At 40.4% G+C, this 24130-nt stretch overlaps 1 protein-coding gene across 4 annotated transcripts in view; it reads right to left on the bottom strand.

Moving 5' to 3' along the window:
* ACSL4 (acyl-CoA synthetase long chain family member 4) overlaps positions 1-24130 on the bottom strand; it is a 79380-nt gene that overhangs the window by 29560 nt on the left and 25690 nt on the right. For 2 of the 4 annotated variants that reach the window (XM_072816351.1, XM_072816355.1), the window contains exons 2-8: positions 22558-22608; positions 10251-10781; positions 9825-10002; positions 8543-8652; positions 8284-8422; positions 3019-3169; positions 2741-2864 (exon numbers count right to left, since the gene is read on the bottom strand). In XM_072816351.1, the coding sequence (XP_072672452.1) occupies positions 2741-2864; positions 3019-3169; positions 8284-8422; positions 8543-8652; positions 9825-10002; positions 10251-10601 (1053 nt within the window). In that variant the 5' untranslated portion in view covers positions 10602-10781; positions 22558-22608. The remainder of the gene's footprint in view (positions 1-2740; positions 2865-3018; positions 3170-8283; positions 8423-8542; positions 8653-9824; positions 10003-10250; positions 10782-22557; positions 22609-24130) is intronic. The other 2 variants (XM_072816353.1, XM_072816352.1) reach the window with 2 other exon arrangements.

The following is a 24130-nucleotide window of genomic DNA, read 5'->3' as shown; positions in this document are numbered from 1 at the left end:
TGCCCTGTGGAGACATAGATGGACTCTTATGTCCTTCGAGTAAGAGCTGTCTCCCCCCGCCCCGACTGTGGTCCTGACCACTTGTTGCTTTAGAGAGCTGTTCCAGGGAGCAGTAGCCACAAGGAGCCCCTCCTCACTATCTTTATTACTCTGGGTAATGGTATCAGTTAGTTCTCTCGTCTCTTTAAAAAAAACAAAACAGTTTATTTATTCATGAGACACACACAGAGAGAGAGAGAGAGAGAGAGAGAGAGAGAGAGAGAGAGAGAGGCAGAGACACAGGCAGAGGGAGAAGCAGGCTCCATGCAGGGAGCCTGATGTGGGACTCGATCCCGGGACTCCAGGATCACACCCTGGACTGAAGGTGGTGCTAAACCACTGAGCCACCCAGGCATCCCTAGTTCTCTTGTCTTAATCACAACTGCAATAACCCTAGTTATGACAACATCACAATTATCTGCTGGCTTCATATGGGGTGCCTCAAGCCTCCCCCATCTTTCTGATTTCTGATGTGATGTAGATTCCTGGGTTTTAGATTCTTGAGATTGAGACTCTTTATTATAAAATTCATGAAAAGGGTGGATGGGACATTCAGTCCATCTGCCCACTTCCCTACATCGAGGCAACTGTTTTCAGAAAGGCAGTGAAAACAAGGGTTGCTAGTCCCGGGCTTCCGAACTTTCCTGGGGGGGCGGGGGTGAATCACACTCAAAACTTACTGAAATTCTTTTCACATTTTCAAAATATATTAAGCATAAGAAAAACCCACTGCAGTGCATTGAAATGTAATCACCACAGATTTTTCTTTTTCTTTACCATTATAAAGTCCCCTACAAATTTTGTTTTACAATTCAAGCCGCAGTTTCATTCACAGGTCTATTTTAAACTCAACTTGAGCAAGTCTGGTTTATTAGTTTACTTCATTACTTATTCTCTCCACCCTGTTCTAACAGATCTTAAATGTGAACTTTCTGTTGAGTGGTTAATCCAGTAGCTTTCCAACTTACAAACAGGTTGTGTTCTTTAAAGTATCAAGTATGTAGCTGTTTAGAACACAAAACATTTTCTCATGAAAAAGCCACTTAAAAGCAGTGGTTGGGGGACGCCTGGGTGGCTCAGGGGTTGAGCATCTGCCTTCAGCTCAGGGGGAGTCCCACATCGGGCTCCCTGCATGAACCCTGCTTCTACTCCCTCTGCTTATGTCTCTGTTTCTCTCTGTGTGTGTCTCCCATGAATAAATAAATCTTTTTTTTTTTTAAAGAGGTGGTTGGATTATCCTGGGGGTTGGGGGGAGGTGGTCATAACTAGGAAGGGACATGAGGGATATTCTGGAATCCTAGAAATGTCCTTTTTCTCTTAAGATTCATTTATTTATATTAGAGTGAAGAGAGGGGCAGAGGGAGAGGGAGAGACAGAATCTCAGATTCCCCACTGAGCATGGAGCCTGATGCAGGGCTCCATCTCACGACCCTGAGATCATGACCTGAGCTGAAATCAAGAGTCAGACTCGACCAACTGAGACACCCAAGTGCCCCAGTGTTTTTTTTTTTAATCTAGATACTGATGGCCACAGAAGCCTCTATGTGTATATTAAATCCAATCAAGTGGCGCATGTAAGATTTGTGCACGTTAAGTTATACATCCAAAAACAAATTTTCAAAAAGATGGTTGGAATCTCAAATTCAGACACATCCAATTAACCTTTCTGCCTTAATATTACATAACTAACCTAATCTCTCCTAAAATGGTAATTCTACCAAAAAAAAGTATAATAATTTCTAATTGTGAGCATCAAGGACCACGTCTTCTTGCCAACTGCATGCTTTACAGACACTCCCAAATAAAAGACAGCACTGCCTAAATCATAGTGGGCCCCTACGGGCAGAAGTGTCAGAAGCTGCCCCAAGAATCAAGTCATTCCACCTACACTCAGTTTATCCCTCAGCATTTGGGACCTCACAGCAACATTAGAAACTCTTTTTTGCCCCAATGTCTGGCTGACACTTTTCTATAGCAACTCATCCAAAGAACAAACTCCATGTAACTGTGGACAGTAGGTACTAGATGTGTGATTTCGAATGGGCTTCCAATACAGGAGTGAGCTCTACCATTGTTGGCCTTCCTACTGTCAACAGCAGGGAGAAGGGAGAACCTGGACTCAGGGCACAAAGCCAAGCATTGCCTTTGGATATGCAACACTACTTTCCACGATGATGGAGATGCTTGGTCCCTGTGCTGTCCAGTGTGGGAGCTGCTAGTGACACGTAACTATTGAGACCTTGAAATGTGGCTAGGGCAACTGAGTGGTGAAATTCTGCTCATCTAATTGTGATGATCTCTTCTTCAGTATGTGGCTAGTGAATACCACAGTGCTAGAGAAACCGCAGAGTCAAACTGGGCCCCAATCCTCCCACCACATCGCCTCCCAAAAAACCTACCACTATTTGCAGATCATGTATCAAAAAGGTTCAGTGCATTCATGCTCTCTATCCTAGCTATCCAGAATCAACATCTAATAAAGACAAGATGAATTAGTTTCAAATCATTTAAAAAGATGTATAGTGATGCTAACAAATCCACAAGATTATTTTCTGCAGCTACATATTTGCCCATGGGAGCTATTTCTGATGTCAGGGAGAAGGCTTTCACAGAATTAAAATATCTCCAGTTTCAGTAATTCGTTGTCAGCCAAACAATGCCACTTAATATGATCATGCCAGTATAGTGAAAAGCTTGTCACCTGGTCAGAGAGTGTAAGTGGAGAAGAATATCCAATCCTACAGCCATAGGTAAAGCAAGATATCTCTGCTGTCAATTCTAGTACATGAGCCAGAGGCAAATAGCCAATGTATGTGTCCTTTGGTCTAAAACAAAATGAGAAAAACACTTTAGCCATTCTTAAAAAGGTGTGATAATTAGAAACATCAATAATCTTGCCATTTTAATACAGATCGAGTTTAGAGAATGCCAAACATGAGCTCTGATCTTTAAGAAGAAAGTGGAAGAATTCTCTCTTACCCCAGTCCAGGAATTCTCTCACACTGGCCTGTCATTCCAGCTATCAAATTGCTATGGTGCATCATCACTCCCTTGGGTCGGCCAGTAGAACCACTGGTATACATGACAATAGCCATGTCCGAAGGAGTTGGTCTATTTGGAGGGACGCTCACTAAACAAATGAAAGAGAACCATATTTTCTTCAGTTTAAAAGTTAGATTGCTAAACAAAGATGAAGATTTTTAAGATTTTTTGCATCATGATAAACTACGTAGAATACTCTCTCCTGATAATCACACAAAGTACCGATCAAACTGTGGTTACCTGCAATGAGAATTTCAAACTCAATTTGGCCCATTTTCTGGATGCTCAACCCAATTCCTGTCTACTCCTGCCTTTCCACTGTGTTGAGGAAAGCTATCCAGGACTTTGAAGAATCGGGAGGATAGAGTATTGTGTGCAAACTCCTCAGGCCTCAGTCTTCTCATCTTTAAAATGTGATGGCTGGACCTGATTGTGACTCTTAACTACTGGTGGGCATGAGAATCACCCATGGAACTTAAACAAAAACACTCTCTATCTCTGGTCCCTAGCTCTGAAAACTCTGTGTCTGGAATGGGGTGAAGGCTCCACAGGTGACATACACATGCCTGATTGGAAACCACTGGACCTGATCTTTTTTTTACCTGGTTATAAAAATAATTGTATTTTATTAAAAAACTGAACCATGGACACTGAGTTAGATAATCATTATACATTTAACAGATTATTTTAAGATTAGCTTCCAAGCAACAAGTAAAATCCAAAGAACACCAAACCAAAATTAACCTTTTCTACTGTTTTTATCATTGCTTCTTGAAATCTCTATAGGAAATCATTTTTGCAAAGTACTGAATGTGCAGTTAGATGAAAAGAATGGTATAAGAGGTCCTTTCTCTCTGACTCACTCGCTCACTCATGCCTCTAGTTAGAACACTTGTCATGTGCCTGGCTTTGGGACTCTTTTGGGTCTTCCAGATTTAGTGCCTATTGCCCTATCGGGATTGGATTATACTTTGATTCTGTTTAATCAAAATTAGATGGGAATTTTCAGATACTGAGAGAGAAAGGGAGAGAGAGACCATGTGGAGGGGTTTATAAGCACTTCACTCCCTACCAAAGGTAATATCTAGATAGTATCTAAGCTTCATTCTGTCTGAAAGCAGGGGTGTTTAATCATCTTAGAAGTCCTGAGCTCCAGTGCTATCTTTGCTTACTGAATGACTGGAAGAGGAAAATAGAGAGGTCTTTATTAGACACAGCCATCTTGAACAGGGGTCAGCAGACTCTTTTTGCAAAGGACCAGACAGTAAATATTTTAGGCTTTGAGGGCCATACAGACTCTGCCAAAACTACCCAGCCATAGACACTTGTTAAATAGTCATGATGGTGTTCCAGTCCAACTTTATTTACAGAAACAGACAGCAGGCTGTAATTTACTGACCTCTATGCTAAAGTTGTGCTTCTCAAACTATGTGTTGTGAGGACCTCCCCCCCCAATAATTTATGGATGGATGCTTTTGGAAAATACAATAAAAATGTGTTATTGGGAAAAGGAAATTAAGATAACATACGCACTTAAAAAGGTTAGATTAAAAAAAAACAGACAACACATTACATTTCAATAAATACAATTAGAATAGTCATACACAGAGAAAGTGAATTAGAAAAACTAAATATTGCTTGAAAGTATCTTCTAGCCTACCAGTAAAGAGAACTGATATTATCAACATTACATTTTTGTCATTCTACGATACTAACAGTTGAGTAAAATTGAAACTCCCTGTTTATTAAGTGCCTAGATGCACACTCTAAGCAAATGCTGGATATGTCAGTATTTTAAAACTGTAATGTGACATAAATTTGTTTCTTGCTGTTAATTTATCTACTATGGGCTGACAAGTGTTATGTGGATGAGATAATGTTTATCTAAACTGCTTCTATGTTTTAAAAATAGCTTTATTGAAGTATATTTGATACACAAAGAACTGCACATATTTAACACATACAATTTGGTATCTGGACATATGCAAACACCTGTGCTACCATCTCCATGATCAGGATAACAGACCTCTCCATCCATCACTTCCCTCCATTTCCTTGTGTTCCATTGTTGTTGTTGACTTGATCTGTCAGGTGACTTCAACTCCACAATTCTAACATGCTAATTTTAAACAGCACACTGAGCCTTCCACTTTCAAGGTAGTATATTGTAGTAAGCTTTTAACCTCCTTTCAATTGCAGGATACACCAAAATGGCCAAGAATCCACAGTCACATTATCAAAATTAAATAAACATTTTATAAGATTGGTAGATTTTTAAAAATCAGCTTATAGGGCAGCCTGGGTGGCTCAGCAGTTTAGTGCTGCCTTCAGCCCAGGGCATGATCCTGGAGACCTGGGATCAAGTCCCATGTCAGGCTACCTGCTTGGAGCCTGCTTCTCCCTCTGCCTGTGTCTCTGTCTCTGTCTGTCTGTCTGTCTCTCTCTTTCTCTGTGTCTCTCTCATGAATAAATAAATTAAATCTTTAAAAAAATAAAATAAAAATCAGCTTATATTCTTTGTGGTACTATAATGGTGATCCTGTAGTGGTGGTGCTAAAATGGTGATACCAAAGATTATACATTTGTCCAAATCCACAGAAAGTACAGCACAAAGAGTAAACTCCAATGTAACCTATGGGCTTTGGATGATAATGATGTGTCAGAGTAGATCCATCAATCGTAAGAAATGTACCACTCTGATGAGAGATGCTGGTAAAATGGAGGAGCCTATGCATTGTAGAGGCAGGGAGTGTATGGGAAACCTCTGTATCTTCTCCCCACTTTTGCCATGAACCTAAAACCGCTCTACAAAATAAACTCTATTTTTTAAAAATCCGTTAACAAAAATGAATTACATTTTTATGTACCAGTTAACTTTAAAAATTTAAAGTGTGATTTACCACCACAATAACCAAAGATAAAGTTTTACTTAAATTGGGTAATGCTAATATCCTTAAAGATATCTACTGTCGGAGTGCCTGGCTGGCTCAGTAGGAAGAGCACATGACTCTTGAGCTTGTGAGTTTGAGCCCCATGTTGGGTATAGAGGTGATTTAAATAAATAAAACTTAAAAAAATATCTCTACTGTCAGTTTATAAAAATCAAGCAAATAAGAATCGCCGCCTTTCTCTGATGACTAATGGAAGCCATAGCAGTAGATAGGCTTCTCACTCTCAAGACATGTGACACTTCATTTCCTGTTATCATAATAACCTACTAAGGTGAAGTATCACCAAAAAATACATGTGTCTCATTACTAAAGAGAGAAACAGAACTAGGTGGGATATGTAGTCTATCAGGTTATTTCTTACATAAAATTATAAGGACCAATACCCAGGATCCCTGGGTGGCGCAGCGGTTTAGTGCCTGCCTTTGGCCCAGGGCGTGATCCTGGAGACCCGGGATCAAATCCCACTTTGGGCTCCCGGTGCATGGAGCCTGCTTCTCCCTCTGCCTGTGTCCTCTGCCTCTCCCCCTCTCTCTCTCTCTCTCTCTCTCTCTATCATAAAAAAAAGGACCAATACCCCTTATATTTCGTACCAAAATCCTTTGGTGAATCAACAGAACTGGCAACAGATCTGTATCAATAAGGACCTCCCAGTTGACCTCAATCTTGCAGGGTCAGTCTGGTGTTGATAGACAATTCTCTATGGGTCTCTTGAGTTTCTGCGTATCTTGTGAACAGAGACAGTGACTGGGTGCCAGACTATCTTTTCAAGGATATGTGCAGAATAAACAGCTTTGGAAAATGGAGACCGTGTCTCCCTGCAGAGCCAAAGAGTAGATGTGCTTCCTGCCCAGTACAATAAAAATAATCTCTCTCTCTAGGGCAAAGGGCAGTCATACTGCCCTCTATAAAATATTTGGGCTCCCTGATCTCATGGTTGTTCTCCTGTAGCACGACTGACTGCGGGTATGGGTATCATCCCACCCTCTTCACACTGCTGTATGAAAACTGGAATGTGGGGAAGCAACACAAATGCTGACAGTCTGGCTACTGCTTTTGCTGTGAATTAAAAAACTGTCCTTCATCTCTGACTCAGGAATGTTGGACCTCCAAGAAGCTGTGGCTGGCTCACTCGTTTGCTTGCAAAGTAGGGTAGAGCCTCAGCCTCCATGCTATTCTCCACACTGGGTAAAAAGCTAGAGTCTCTCTCTGTTATTGCAAACATGTTCGGTCCCTAGTGGTCATATACTCAGAAGGTAAAGAGGGGTTCAACCAACATTTTTTCCTATCAAAATGAATCCTTTTCTCAACTAGTAGACTATTGTGATCTTCACATTAAACATAAGGAAAGAAACTATTTAAATGAAGTCTTTAGGGATGCCTGGGTGGCTCAGTTGGTTATGTGTCTGCCTTTGGCTCAGGTCATGATCCTGTGGTCCTGGGATCAAGCCCCATGTTGGACTCTCTGCTCAGTGAGAAATCTGATTCTCCCTTTCTCTCTCCCTCTGCTTGTGCTCTCTCTCTCACCCTATCTCAAACAAATAAAATCTTTTAAAAAATAAATAAACGGAGTCTTTAATTTCCTCAACCCTCTGTCCTGATGACCAATTGACATTTTGCCACAAGGCACATCTACTTGTTTCAAATGAAGTATCAAATGCCATCTCAGTGGTGGCATAAATCTGAGCATGAGCTTGGCAAACAGCTTTGTGTCCTCTGATACATCATTAAAAAATCACTAGCATTAAGCAATTCAAAAGAAGAAAGGCTATTGAGTGGAAGGCCTGAGATCTTTTCTTTACGTGAGGTCCAAGTTGGAAAGTTAGTGGGTTACTTGGAAAAAAGAAGTTTGGCAGCAACTGCCATAAAGTCTGAACCACTGAATACATTAACTATCTAGTAAACTTTATTTTATTAAGATTTTATTTATTTGACAGAAAAAGAGCAAGCATGGGCTGGGGGGGAGCCAATGCAGGGCTCGATCCCAGGACTCCGGGATCATGGCCTGACCCAAAGGCAGATGCTTAACCAACTAAGCCACCCAGGTTATTCCTATTTAGTAAATTTTAAAAGACTGTTTACCTTTGAGGAGAAAAGAAGAGAAAACTTTAATCATATATGGCCTTGATAAACATTTAAGAAAATTTTTTTTAAATCAAAGAAGTTTAGTTTCCACTTCGATTACTCCTTTTCCTAATCTACTGAGATAAACCTCAAGTAGACTAATACATTTTGGTTTCATTGCTTTACTTACAGTTTTCTGGCTTGGATCCCAACTCTTCTACTGATTGCATGCTGTGAATCTCAAATCCTTCAGGGTATTCTACTTTATTGATAGTCTTATTGTCCACATAAATGATGTGTTTAACACAATTGATATCTAATAATGCTGTCTGTTGAGCAGAAAAAAGATTCAGCTATTAAATGCAGGCCTGTAATAAACTCAATTATTGGGCATTTTCATGTCCTGTCAGAGAACACTACCATGAATTCAAAGAAAAAATTTTATTTACCTTAAGTTTACTTTCTAGAAGTTCAACACTAGTAATCAGGTAGGTAGCCTCAGATTCATTTAACCCATGAACTACAGCTTCTTTGCCAAGTGTGGCATATAAAGTCACAACTACATAACAAAAAATAAAACACATGTTAACTGATACTCATTTATGAGGTACATTGTTTAAGTCAGCCTTTTGTGATGGGTACACTCATGGATGCAAAAACATTTTATAATGTCATTAGATTTCATAGTCTCCACTATTACCTTTAAATATTGCCTGAAACTTCCTGGTAGCCCCAATTTCTCCTTACAAATAAATTCTCAGGATTCTAACATCCTAAACCTGAAGAAATGCAGCAATACTGGAAGTGCTACAACTGTTCAAAAATTAGTCAATCAAGATTCTCAAGGCCCATAAGTTTCTGGCTGAACTCTTAACTTAGGTCAGACCAAGCCCACCTAGAACTACCCTGTGACAAGCGCTTTCCTTGGTCATAGCACCAAAAAATGGGTAAGTCCTTGAGAATCTTCAGACTGAGGATCTTAAGTCAGAATCATGTTATCATTCCTTTTAGGGAGTTTTTTTTAGTGGGCCCAGTGTCCAAGTTGATTGGTGACCTTCAAGCTGTAAGTGGGTGGGCCTATATTTTGGAGCTACCAGACAAAGGAAACCTAAGCTGAAACCAAGATCAGTTAGAATCAAGGGACATCTGCTAAACTTAGATCAGATTGGAAATTCAGCTCTACCCTTGTCCTGTGGGAGATAATAATTTCCACTTTGGAGTTGGATAAATGACTTTGCAAACCCAGAAAACTGTAAAAGTAAGTATAGGGATGATAAAAATTTGGCAATCATATCTAATGTCAGTTCAAGCTGTTATGTGCTCATTTCACATGTAAAATGGAATAAGTCAAAGAGGAGGCCTCGAAATGAAGCAGTGAACTAGAATAATCCTAAGCAATGATTGTTTGTTTTAATCATTATTTTGTGTGTCGCTTCCTAAATCATACCCCCAAATCCCAAATCTTTCAGGTATAATTCACTTCCAATTGAAAAGTAAAATTCTAAATTGTGTCCATTAAGCTGCCAATTCCCATACTGGCTCTAAGAAATTAACTTTCTTTAACAGGAATCATCAGAGAGCTTTTCACCTCAGCATGTACTGTTTTATGTATAGAACTTATGCAGAAAAATTGCTAAAGACCACCTACCATGAAAACAATAGGATTGCAGGACAATTTCACATGTTACTAAAAACCTCTTTCCTCCCCTTCCAAAAATGTAAGGCACTTACGAGGGAAGTTGTACTTAAAGCAGGTCTGAGCTGCAATCATCCATTCGGCCCTGGTCTCACAGAAAATGGCAATAGTGTTCTTTGGTTTCAGTCCCAGTGCAGTGAGTCCACTACCAAAATTATTCACTCTGCAGTTCACTTCAAGATAGCTCATCCATTTATAACTCCCAAGAATTAACTGTTAAATGGAGACATGCTCTAATATGAGTATATTTATTCAAACAAGCAATTAAAAGGCTATTCAAAGTATAGAACTCTAAAACTGCCTTTAAGTAAATATACAGAAGCTGTGAGCACCTTCTGTGAATTGGTTACACAGCATATTTACATGGAATAGCAGCATATTTAAAAATGCGTTTGATGTATGCTACAGGGAAGCATACCTTCCCCTTCAAAGAAAAATTATAAAGCACAAAGATGCCATACCTTCTTAAAAACCTTTCCATTCGGCTGCATTTCATTTTCTTCACTTAGGATTTCTCTGGTCCCGAGGCTGTCCTTCTTCCCAAACTTGGACACGGCATGATCAAATAACTTATCCAGAGTGTCAGCTCCGGGGATGTCTATGACAGCTAGTGAGTCGAAGTGCGTGACAGAGCGATATGGACTTCCAGGTTTGTCTGAAGTGGGCTTAGCTTTTATTCTCTTTGCCATAGCGTTTTTCTTCTTGGCATTGGTAAGAAAATACCATGGAATAAATATAAGGGCACTGTATATTGTTATTAACAAGTGGACAGGCAGCAAAATAATGGTGAGCACGTTTAGCCTAAGTTTCATAGTGGCAAGGCTTCTACAGTGGTGTTTATTTCTTGTTATTCTTTGGCTGCAGAAAGCCTTATTTTGCTGAAGAAGGCAATAACGGAAGCAGCAGTAAGAGTAGCAGTATAGCCAAGGCAGTTCAATTTTAATGATACAGATAAAAGTTAGTAATCTTTGGAAGCTGACAATAAAGTACACCTGTAGGTGAAGACAATGAACCAGGCAGAGAGCAGGAAAAAAAAAGACAAAACAAAACAAGAGCATTAACAAGTTGATAGCAATATTGATTTAAATACTCAGGTCTTCAGTAGTTTATATCATTGATCTGATACAGAAAGTTGAAATAACTGGTCTGAAAGACTGGCACTTTCCATTTTTAAGCATTGCCATAAACTTCTGAATTTAATTTTGTCTGGGTTTTTAGGGATACTCTACTCTGAACATCACTCTGCAAGTCACTTGAGTGACACTACTTTCATGCTTATACAAACATATGGCAGGGATAGTAAAGTTTGGTTGAACCTTGGGAATGCCAATAATGAGGTTTCTCTTAAATATGTAGATAAACTGGGTAGATTTAAGTAGGGTTAGGTTTTGTACCTGAAATGGGAGAAATACCTCCCCTTCCCCCCCCCCCCCCCCGATTTATGCTTTTTTCCCAACCATCAACCCAGAAATGCTATTCTGAGCTCTCGTTAAGGTCAATTTCTGAGGTAATGCTGTTCACTAGCTCCTATCCGTCCCCAACTGTTAAGCAGTATAATGGCCAAGTCATTTCCTAAGTGTTCGTTTTGTGCTCAGAATTGCACCCAGTGCCTGGGAACAGCAGAAGCATGGGTCCAAACTAGTGTCATCCCCAGCCCTTGCTCATGACCAGTCAGCACTTTATGAGGCAATCAGCACACAAGTCAGATCCAGTGTTTTTCAAACTGTTTTTGGTGGGGCAGGGGCTGGGGGGGGCAGCTAAACCACTTCTTCAAATAAAAATTCATGCAGACTTCCCACCTAGGTGACTAAAGCAGAACTGCTCTGGCTTAATTGGGGCCTGGGGGTGTCCAGGGCCCCACCCTGGACTGCCAGGAACCCCACTCCCAGAGCAACCACCGCTGAAACATTTCCAGGGAAGAGCCTTGCAGAAAGAGTGAAGTGCTATGGTGTGTGGTACATGCAATAAATGCAACAGGCATTCAGAGGGAGGGCAAGCAGGCTCTGTGGAGAGGAGACTTATTAAACTGGCCCCAGAAAAGGAGAGAAAGAATGGAGAGCATTCCAGGCAGGGAAGCCACATGGAGAGACACAGAGGTAGGAGTGAAAGGGCTTTGAGGGGCTGGAGAGTGCCAATAAGGAGGCACTCACTAGCCTGAATGGGGCACAAAGTGCATGCACATTGACTAAAGAGCTTATGGTAGTACAGGATCTGACAGATCAGACAAAGTAATTTTGATTTGATTGGGCACAAAACCAGGGGCTATTGCAGGTCAGAGAAATAGTGCCAACTGGACAGCAATGGCCTTAGGGGTAATAATAATTCACAGGGGGCTGGGCCTTCCTTCAACTGAGAAAGCTATTTTGGTGAATGGCGGCGTATTTCAACTATAAAAATTAAAATAATAGTTCACTTTGAAGAGACAAATTGAAGCCCATCCTTCTGCAACTCTTGTGGGAATAGACTATTGAACCCAGGGCAGTTGTTTTTACACCAATTACCATAAAGTGGTAGCTTAATCCTGCCTCAGGTTTTGTGCATGTCCTTAAACTCAGTGGGGGTAAAATAAGCAAGAAACTACTAGTGGAAAGACCTGGGTTTCGATCTCCATCTCTGTCACTAAAACTCGCTGTGTAAGCTTGAGCCAAACAATCTAATGGAGCTTAATATCAGACTAGATCAGTAGCCCTTTGCTACAGAGGTGATGGACCCTTTTAGAATCCAATGAGGAGATGCCTGCCTTCAGCTCAGGTCATGATCCCAGAATTCAGGATCGAGTCCCGCGTCAGGCTCCCTGCGAGGAGCCTGTTTCTCCCTCTGCCTATAACTCTGCCTCTCTGTGTCTCTCATTAATAAATAAATAAATCTTGGGGCAGCCCCGGTGGCGCAGCAGTTTAGCGCCGCCTGCAGCCCAAGGTGTGATCCTGGAGACCGGGTATGGAGTCCCACATCAGGCTCCTTGCATGGCATGGAGTCTGCTTCTCCCTCTGCCTGTGTCTCTGCATATCTGCATCTCTCTCTCTCTCTCTCTCTCTGTCTCTCATGAATAAATAAAATCTTCTAAAAAAATAAACCTCATATTCTTTAAAAAAAATTTTTTTTAAATCTTAAAAAAAAAAGAATCCAATGAGACCTATATACCCAAGCTATGCAAAATGGTATATATAATTGGAGGGGGGGTTCCTGAAAATCCCTCCACAAACCGCAGAGGGTGATACCAACCCTGAAGTAAGAACTGCTGGCTTAGATGATTTCTCGGGGTCCTTCCAACTTTAAATTTTGTGATTTACCCTAGGTAGAAATTGTTTCCTCAGTCTGACAACTCTGGCCATTCATTTCTTCAAGATAAGGTATGTCAATTGTCTATCATGGTGTCCAAGTCCTCAGTATGCCAGGTCCCCTCTAACCTCTCTCTGTCACCCATTTCATTACAACCCAAATTCACAATAATCCTTCCTTTTTCTAACTTGCTACATCACTTGAAATGTCTACCACTCATTTTGATCCTTGATTATATTACCAAACATCTAAGCACCTAAGTATATGGCAGAGACCAGTAGTTCTCAACCCTATCAAACTCCACACCTTTCTCAGAACATTTATTCTGTAATGCTCTTACAATCTTAAAGAGTAGTCACATATGATAACCTACTTATGTGCATAATTCTAAAAAATAATTCCCTACTAGTGATAGAAAGGAGTACCAAAAGGAAAATAATTCAAGACAAAATAATGTTTATTTCAATATATAAATTCTCAAAGACAATACCAGAAGATCAAAAAAAGTCTTGCCTTCAATTGAGAAATTGTCAGACTTGGGGCTGAAGATATATAAAGAAGACAGTTTTCAAAGGGCTTATAACCTAATTCGATTAACTGTATTATACATTTTTTTAGCCATTCATGGTATATACACTTACTCTTTTACACATATTTGCCTTAAGCCTTGGAGGTCAGGAAACATCTTCCACTTAATCCTAATATAGAGATACAGATACACACACACACACACACACACACACACACACACACAATAGGCAAGCCGAGAAGAACATTTAGGTGAGGAGAGATCAGAGACATTATTTACTCCAGCCATTCTGAAATTCTTTCTGGTAGTGGCAAGGGGGGCATGGGTAATCCATTGGAATAAAATCTTATGCGAATATGGAAAACACAAATATAGAGAGACAAAAGCCAAAAGCAGAGCTGCTTTGGTGGGAGAGGATTGGCAGCCCCTGACAGGACTTCTTGGAGCCCCCAGTTCAGCTGAATGTTTGAACCACTGATATTGGTGAATGAATAGCAGAGTGCACGTTGTAACCAAGGCCCGTCCATAAATCCGGTACTCTTGCAAGCCCACTGGCCAGCCTCTGCCCAGTTTTGCTTGTCATTTGAAAATCTTTCCTTGCCAAAGGTTTTCCAGGGTTATACTCACATTCATTGATAAATTCATTTTTTTAAAGATGAGAACACCTACCGTGTGTAAGTTTTGAGCACTTGATACGAAGATGAGTAAAGCATGCCCCCAATATTTTATATGCATGTACACATGTGTTCATATGTGTGGTAGAGGACAGGGAGATCAGTTCACAAATATATAGAATATAATATATGCCATAAAAGGAGTGCCTGGCTGGCTCAGTTGGAAGAGCATGCAATTCTTGGTCTCAGGGTCCTGAGTTTGAGCCCCATGTTGGGTGTAGAGATTACTGAAAAAAAATAAGCTATATATCTCTCTTAAGAACAAAATGCTAAACATATTCAAAAGAGGGGGGATACTGCATCCAGTTTGGGAGGGATAAAAAAAAGAGATGAAGGAGGAAGTGGAACCATCCAGAAAGGTTTCACAAAAAAAACATAGTACTTGAGGTAGGCATGAAGGATAGTATGTTTTCAAAAGACAAAGAAAATGACTGGAACAAGAGGACAGTCCTAAAAGAGAGAACAAAGTGATGAATGAACAGATGGAGGCCAAAGAGTGCAGGATGGACGTGAGAAGCAGCAAGTAGTGTAGCAGATGCTTTAATGCTTTCCATGTCAAGTGCTGCTCCACTTTCGGGATCTAAGTTAGTGGGAAAATTGAATTTTTGAGAGCCAGATTTACTAGCATGCAGTTCTATAACAGACACATGTGTATGATGATTTAGCAACTCAAGATTCAACACCTGCCTATTATATTAAGGGGGAGTGAATTGTTCTCTACAGAAGAGAAAATCTGATTTCCTGGGTGGGAAATGGTAGGAGGTCTGGGTCCAACCTCACATGTGCTGTTAAGTGGGACTCCGAACAAGTCTTATGACCTCTAACATAAAAGCTCTCAGTCAGTGGCATCATGTATAAACACAGGAATATTACCTGCATTATCTACTTTGTGGCACTGTTGGCAGAATCCTTCCCCACAGCCAGCTTACATTCCACAGGTGATAATTATCAGTCCCTGGAATACACTCTCAACCGTCCTGCCCCCTTTCACTTTGTTGTCCTTATTGGGCAAAACTACAACCTGGTTAAATCCAATTCTCCTCTGGAGTCTGCACCTGCACCCATGCAACTGAATTTGGCTGGAGAAAAACTGGACTGTGCGGAGTACTGCTCCCCCCCCCTCCACCTGCTTTATACCCACGACAGCCCTCAATGCTGCGAGGAAACCACTGCACCATACCACTCCATTCACTGGCTTGCTCTCCTCCTGTGTTTCGTGCTGGTTCCTCGCTCTTCTGACCACCAACACTTGCTCCTCCTCCATCCCCATTCTCAGCTGCTGAGCTGGCTTATTGTTTTGCTGAGAAAATTGCAACAGTCTGAGAACTTGCACATGCTCCCACCACTGTACCCACCCACCTTCTTGCATCTGTGGCCACGTGCTCTTTTCTCTCCCAAGACTATGTACACGGACCAGTGCCTCTCCCGGCTAGGGCTAACCCCTCCACTGGTGCTCCACGGCCCTGTCGTGTCCCCCCCTCCCCACTTGGTGATGCTCCTCCATGGACTCTTCCCTCTCACACTCCATTAACTTTCCCTGCTCCACTGAATCATGTCCATTAGCATAACAGGCTATTATTTCTCTCACCTTAAAAACCACTCCCTCTCTTATATGTTCTCTGGCCACAGCTCCATTTCTTCTTCTCTTGGGGACTCCTTGAGAATCACCTGTGTTCTTCCTCTCTCAGTTCTCTCCCCCTATTTCCCCTTGAACCTACTAATCAGGCTTTTACACTCTCCTCCACAAATTGCTCTGATCAAGGTGACTTCCATGTCTTCACGTCCCAAGGTCAGTTAAGGTTCCCTGATCTCCCTTGACTCATCATCAGCCTTTGACCCAGCTGACGCTCTGTTCCTGACTGAAACTTCTTCACTTGGCTTCCAGGAACCTGCACTTCTTCCTGTTTTCTTCTGACTTCTCGAGCTGTTCCTTCTCAGTCTTCTCTGCTGCTTCTTCCTTATCTTCCTGACCTCTAAATGCAACAGCCCTCAGTCATTGAACCCCCTCTTGGCTTTCTCTCACTCACTTACATGGTGATCTCATTTAGTTCCATGGCTTTAGATGGCATGTACATGGTGAGGTCTCCCAGATTTCTCCCCCTTACCCTGGAAGTCTTCCTCAAACACCAGATTTGTAGATCCAACTTCTTCCTCAACAGATCCCTCAGTCAAGTACCTCAGACTTAGAATGGTCAAAGCTGAGCCACTGACTGTCCTGCCATACACCTATCCCACCCAGTTTTGCCTGGCTCTGTAATTCCAGCTGCTCTGACCAAAAACCTTAGAGATTCCCTCCTTTGCATCCTTTTCCTCACACATTCCACACCCAACTTCATAGCAACAAATCCTACCAGCTCTACTTACAAAACACAGGCCAAATTCAACTGCTTCTCACCACCTCCACTGCTACTATCCTGGTATAAGCCGCTACCATCTCTCACCTAAATAGATGCAATTACCAGTCTGATTTCCCTGCTTTCACTTTTATAACCAATTCAAAACTTGGCAGCCAGACTGCTCCAGTGAAAAGGTAAGGTAGATTATATTAGTCGTCTGCTCAAAACCTTTCAAAGGATCCCTGTACGCCCCACTCAGAAGTTAGTCCTCACTCTGCCCTATGAGACTACGGGATCTTTCCACTCTCTCTGAAATTTCTGACTTTATCTCCCAGGCTTTGCCCTGGTTCATTCTGCTTTAGTTCAACCTGTTCTTTACTGTTTCTGGAAGACACCAGGCAGGATCCTGCCTCAGGGCCTTTGTACATGTTTTCCTCTCTGCCTGGAATGTTCTTCCAAGACACAGGCAGAGCCTATTCCTCCACCTCCTTTTTTGTCTTTATTCAAATATCACCTTCTCCAGCAATCCTAAAATGGCACCCAGGCCCTTTCTTGCTCTGTTTTGCTCCTGAGCACTTATCGCCAATACAACACCTGCTTTCCTTTTCATATTTGTTATCGATGGCCCCATTGGAACATAAGCTCCATGAGACAGAGTTTACAGTTTGCTGCAGAACACTCAGCAATGACAACAGTCCCTCCACCCATTTGCAGTGCAGTAAACCTGGTGACTGAAATAAGAACAGATAAAGCATTGCTCTGAACAATAAAGTAAAAATGTATGCAAGTACAACAGCCTGGAAGCCACCAACTAAGGTGGCTTCTTTAAAAAAAAAAGTCATTTGTCCGTGTCAACATTCTGGAACAGGGTACGGTCTTAAAATCCCTAAAATAAGTTTGAACCTGTTTTTAGTTGCTTAACAGAAAATATAAAACTGGAAAAACTACCTGTTGCCCAGAAGTATAAGACTGCTCTTCTAAAAGCACAAAGGCTACGTAGTTGGTACTACATGCTTTTTCACCCATGCCTCTTGTAAAAGTATGCTGTCCTTTGAATGAAGAGTGATACCTGCTGCTCTACCCATTAGGAGGACATGAACTCTACATTGTGCTTCTTTGAAATCAAGGAAGGAATTTATTTGTAGGGCTGCCAGGAAGGGGCAGGCCATCATCTTTGGTCATAAAACAGTTCTCGGTTCCTGTTGCAGTTTACCCTTCTGCATGGAGATCAGATTAATAACCACCCATTGAGCATTTACTCTGAGCTAGGCACCATGCTCAGTCCTCTAGACACATTATCTCATTGAATCCTTCAGGAAACCCCTTTGAAGTAGTACCCTCATTTCACTGATGATATAACCAGTCTCAGAGAGGCAATTCCCCCAAGGTGACACAGTGAAATCAGAATTTTGATCCAAGGCTAATAGACTTTAAACAGACTGTAATAGATTTAAATAGATTTTAAAGCTATGCTTCCCGCTCTATTGTCTGTGACCCTGGTCATACTGGTATCATCTAAATAGGTGAATAAATAAGTAAATAGGTGACAGTGACAAACTCCATGTATGAAGAAATACTGGCAGGAATTTCGAGCACTGATCCTTCCTGTGTCCTAAGGCATTTTTATAGGTGGGAAAAAAAAACCCTTTAGGTATCTAGTAAGTCCTAGCAATCTTAATGGGAAATCAGATAAAATTTTCTTTTACTTTCTGTCTTGAGGTCAAGTTTAATGTGAAGTATTTCATTCCAGTTACTTCAAATGCTCTGAGACAGTTAGGTTAAACACAAAAAGCATTAGTGATACATTTAAGCTCTAGTACACAAAGTAAACAAACACTACATATTGACTAGTCTGAATTTAAAAGAAGGAATCATCTCCCCCAGAAGCACACAGCAACATCAATTTGTCAATGAAAAAGAACTGATAAACTGAAGTCCAAGACTTTTTCTCCCCAACGTCTGAGAAAACAGACTATATCAAGCAAGGATCCATGCACTTGCCAAGTTGAAACACATAAGGACAGATTGATGTCATCTGTCCCTAACAAACAACCTTATGAAAATGTAAAAGGAATCAATTTGAAAATCAATGATTAACTGCGTGATACTTCAAGAAATTGCATTTTCAAGTCACACATCATTTAAGGGTGATTTAAATACCAAATAAAGAGACAATTTGCCTTCTGAAAGGGGTTAGTTGTATCTATTCAACATCAAATCAGAAAACAATTATAAAAGTTCCAAGAGATGAAAGAGATAACATACCTGTGGCACTTTAAAAGATCATATTTCTACATAGATGTTGCATCACTAAGATTTTTGGAAAGGGGTGGAGTGCTTTTTTTAAAATCTTACTTTCTCTCACACACTATTAAAAAATTCCAAATGATTTTAAAATATACAGGAGGAAGCTCAAATATGACCGTAACAGAATGGTTGCATTTGTTTAGTGAAATCAAACTTTGTAGGAGATATATTTATAATATAACATACTTCACATTTTCATATTAAGACTTTAAAAATGTCATTATTTTAAGAAAATAAAAGGCATTAGAAATAGGATTTTTGTGGTTAGTTTGCAAGACTGAATAATCATGTGAAATATATATTCACCTGCCCTTTGTAAGTCTCCTCTGATTCAAACTGACAAACCAATCTAATCAATATGGTATAGTTTGTACAAACTTTAAACCCAAGCCACAGTAATTATACTAAATACATTTGAAAACTTAAAAAAGCAAAACAAAGCAAAAACCTTGGGTGAACACATACAATGCCCTCTCTCCGCACACTGCACCTGTAATGAGCTCATAGCTATTTTGACTAGAAGCGTCTCACAACTAGGACTGATCTTTGGGTGCGTCTCTAACAAGCTTAACCAAGCCTGTCTACTTCATCACCTGGAGAGGTATTAACCCCTGAAGTCGCCATCCTGCCAGTCTCTTCCCAGCTTTTCCCAGCAAAGAAAGCACCTCAGCTGCCATGTTGAAGATGCTCTTTCACACTGTAGCTAGAGTCCCCTCCCATAATGCCTTAAGAACATCCCCCAGCATGCATCAGATAATGTTTTTTCTAGGTCATAGGATCTTATAATTGGGATCCTATCTATATGTGTTGAAATGAGGAGATCTAGGAGCCAATGCTGCTGCCTACACACTTCACATACACTGTGTATAATTAGGTACCTATTCCTCATTTTAAGTCCTCACAACACACTTGATTTTTAAATTTGAAGCTTCCAAATGTTGGGAAACGGGTGTATAGACTTTGGGGACAGACCATGCTAGAAATGGCACCTACTGACAAAGCATATTATGATCCAACTTTAATAGACATCAGGAGGAAGGGAGAAAAAAATAAGTTCTGGGAGGCATGTATTTGGAGAGAAATAAAAAAGGGTTTGGTGCCGTAAAAGGGGAGTAGATAGCACAATGCCAAATTCAACATCCTAGGCTACTGCTGAGGATTAACTGCCGCTGCTCAATGGGAGGGCACATTGTGCCATGGTTTAAACTTTAATTTTGTCTGTAAAGCCTCCTGTTTCCTAAGTATGTTTTCTCTATGGGAACACAGTTATGGTTTTAATATAAGCTAATCAAAACTAATTGGGTTACAGAACTTAACTTTCAAATTAAATTAGTTATAATAAATGTATTTTGTCCGAGAGACTGTATCTCTTTCCTGTCATGTTACCTATAAATAACAAAGTAACACAAATTGCAGGCTGCCAATCAGGAGTATAGGTCTAAAAAAAATAACTGTGACCAGCAGTAATACTTCCCCAAGTACAACTTTGTGTAACAGGGAGAATTTTGCAACTATACCTTTTTCTGCCACATGACCTACCCTCCACATTTGCTAGAGGAGGAGCCAGTCCAACAGGTTAGTTCTTTGCTAATGTTGTTTCCCAGTACTTTATATTGTTACAAATTATGCAACAATGTAGTCTTATGTCATTTCTTACAAAATGGCCAAATAAGTCACTACAATTCACCCAAATGGCCACCATGTGAAACTGAGTTATGGGGGGTTTTTTTTGTTCGTTTAAAAAAAAAAAACCACTCTGCTCTTCAGTATTAAATATACCTTTATAAGTGAGACTAATATAAGAACTCAAAGACTGATAAATCTGTCTAAGATTGACATCCTGTAGCCATACAGTCAACTCTCAAATATTAGCACTAGTAAAGAGAAGGGTACACACATTCAGAAGACTGCAGAAGACTCAAAAAGTTATTTTTTCAATTCTTAGCATTTCATTATAGGCGTGCCTGACTTTTTTAGAAATTAAAGAGTTCTTCACTAAAGGAGGAAGCCACATGACACTAAATACACGAAGCCGTGGAAAAGCACTCCTAGAGTTCATGTCCCCATACTAGGGATGAGGATTACTTTCCATTCTGTTCTCTTCACGTTCATTCGTTTCCCTGGCCCACGTAGGCTTCACTAAGGTGAGGGAGGCAGGGAAGGAGGGGAATAAAGAAATTAGGTATTTCTGCTTTGAAGTGTATTTTGGGATAGCCGAGGCCCAGCTATGCCAATCTAGGAGGACCCTCTGAAGTGTCAAAGGCACTCCAAAGTATCTGTAAACTTTTGAACACAACTGGCCATATGTTTCTGCCAATGCATTTGGCAACTCTGATTCTTTGCCTTGGTTGTTTTTTCTCTTACATATCTAGATGGGCTGTAGGCCAACTGCTATAAATGTTTATATTTGTAGGGTATGTGTGTGTGTGTGTGTGTGTGTGTGTGTGTGTGTGTGTGTAAGAGAGAGAGAGAGAGAGAGAGAAGGGATGCCAAGTGGGAAGCAGGGAGGAAACAGACTCTGTGGATCAATAAATCAACTGTAGAAGCCTGAATACTACTGCCCTCAGGATGGCACCACCGCCTATTTCCCAAAGGAAACACTAACCTCACTGATAGAACCCTTACCTCGGTTATCAATCATGGGATAGTGTGCTAAGCAGCTGAATTCAGGATGGCTAATTTGGGCCTGCTGATGAAAATTTCTGGTTTAAGATTTTTCTAACACAGGCTAATCAGGAGAACTTAGCCCTGAGCTACATAAGAACATTAAGTCTCGAATTTCTTTATGCTTGGAATTCAAAAATAGTTATTAGCTCAAAAGAATTAGATCTTCTGTTTCAAGTTTATAACCTATTATAATTAAGGTGACTCTCAGAAGACCAGAAATACTAGAGAGACAGCATTGTATGCAGGGTTTTGGTTCTAGAACAAATAACCTCTTGTCTATTTCCTCATCTGCAAAATGAGAAAAGTGGATTCTTATTTTAAGAGAACACAGGCCAGTAAAAGTTTTAAAAGCAAAGAAGAATAGTGAAGGGATGGACACAGCGGCCTTTGGGGGGGGCGGGTAAAGGGGTATAGACATTAAAAAAAAAAAACCAAAAACCCTACCATTTGCTATCACCATCATCTCATAAGATATAGAAGGTATTTAATACCCCCAAATTAGATGGACAAATCTTATAATAACAACTAATCATTTAAATGGGAAGAATTTAGCCTTAAAAACTCATGGCCTGCTGTCCTCACTTCACCCTGGACCACTAAAACCTCCTGACTGACCACCATTGGTCTAAAAAATCAATGTTTGGGAAACACTGGACGAAGTAATTTTGAAGGCCCAAGATGCGAACACTGGGATTCTGATTTTGGTCACCGCTCAAGGAAAAAGATTTTACTTAGATTTCAATGATCACTCCCCCTTTTATTAAATTAGTGGTGATGGTTTAAATTTTATAGGTTGTGCAGAGTAAAAAGTTTTCCCATTTTACTTATCTGGATATTGCGTTTTTAATACAAACATGGAGATTGGCAGGGTTTTCCCACTACAAACAGAATCAGGGTGACTGTTAGTATGGTTAAAACTTCATTTCCTCCGAGAGCTGATAAAATTACAAACTTAGAACTTTCAAAGAATACTTACAGATTCCCTTTTCCTCTTAAGAAGAGCACGTATATCTTTTGTGATTTCAATCTGTAATAAAAGACAACATTTATGGGTACATGGACATGAAAAAATAACCCCTTTAAAAAAAAAACTCAAATGCTGTTTCACATTACACCTATGCACCTTAGCTCATAATGAGCCAGGTATCACAGGAAAACAAAGATGTGACTAGAGATAACTGGATGGCTAGAAGTAATGCTATTGGGATCACAGAAAAGTAACTCAGCCTAAGAAACAGCAGTCAAAACTGTGCGAAAATGGCAAGATTGGAAAAATGGGCAGAGGAGCTGAATTTCTCTGAAGAAGTTATCCAGATGGCCAACAGGCACATGGAAAGGTGCGCAACATCACTCATCATCAGGGAAATGCAAATCAAAACCACAATGAGATATCGCCTCACACCTGTCAGGATGGCTGTCATCAAAAAGACCAGAGATAACAAGCATTGGCGAGGATGTGGAGAAAAGGAAAGCTTTGCACAGTGTTGGTGGGAATGTAAATCGGTGTAGCCACTATGGAAAACAGTATGGGGGTTGCATAAAAAATTAAAAATACAACTATCATATGATCCAGCAATCCCGCTTCTGGAAACATAGTCAAAGGACATGAAAACAGGTTATCAAAAAGATATCCACACTCCCATGTTTGCTGCAGTATTCACAATAGCCAAGATATGGAAACAACCTAAGTGTCTACCAATGGATGAATGGATAAAGAACATGTGGTATATACATATAGTGGAATATATTCAGCATGAGAAAGGAGGAAAGCCTGCCATTTGCAACAACGTGGATGTACCTTGAGGATGCTATGCTTTGTCAGATGAGCCAGGCAGAGAAAGACAAATGTTGCAGGATGTCACTCATATGGGGAATGTAAAACAGCTAAAACTCATAGGACCAGAGTTGAATGGTGGTTAACAGGGGCTAGTAGGAGGAACCAGGGAGATGTTGTTAAAGGGTACAGACTACAACTAGAAAATGAGGAAGTTCTGGAGATCAAATACACAGCACGGTGATCACAGTTGAAATACTGTGTCATATACTTCAAAACTGCTAAGAAACTAGATCTTAAATGTTCTTACCACAAAAAAAGAAATGATAATTACGTGATGCAATAGAGGCATTAGCTAAAGGTATGGTGGTAATCATAACAATATATAAATGTATCAAATCAATCTGTTGTACACCTTGCACATGTTATATGTCAATTATTTCTCAATAAAAAAATTTTAAAGTAAAAATAAAAAGAAAATGGCAAGAAGCAGGAGTCATGCTCTTACTCGTTTTATCTGTACCTCTTCACCCCCCAAACCCGCCAGGACAGGAGCCAAGTTCAGGGACAAAGTCTAACCAGAGGAAACCAATCGATCTACCCAGACATCGTCACCCCAAGTGCCTGCAGGCGCCTAGTGACTTTCCCATCAAAACCCAAAATGAATAATGTCCCTTAAACACTGCAAGATTCTTTCCAAATTAAAATACAGCACTTCTCTAGGCAAAAACCTAGAGATATTTTCATCTTCCCTCAATGAATACACAGATCAGTT

Source organism: Canis lupus, chromosome X (assembly GCF_048164855.1).
Source record: "Canis lupus baileyi chromosome X, mCanLup2.hap1, whole genome shotgun sequence".
Classification (NCBI taxonomy): domain Eukaryota; kingdom Metazoa; phylum Chordata; class Mammalia; order Carnivora; family Canidae; genus Canis; species Canis lupus.
Note: the sequence above shows the minus strand (reverse complement) of the source record. Positions and strands in the feature narration are given on the sequence as shown.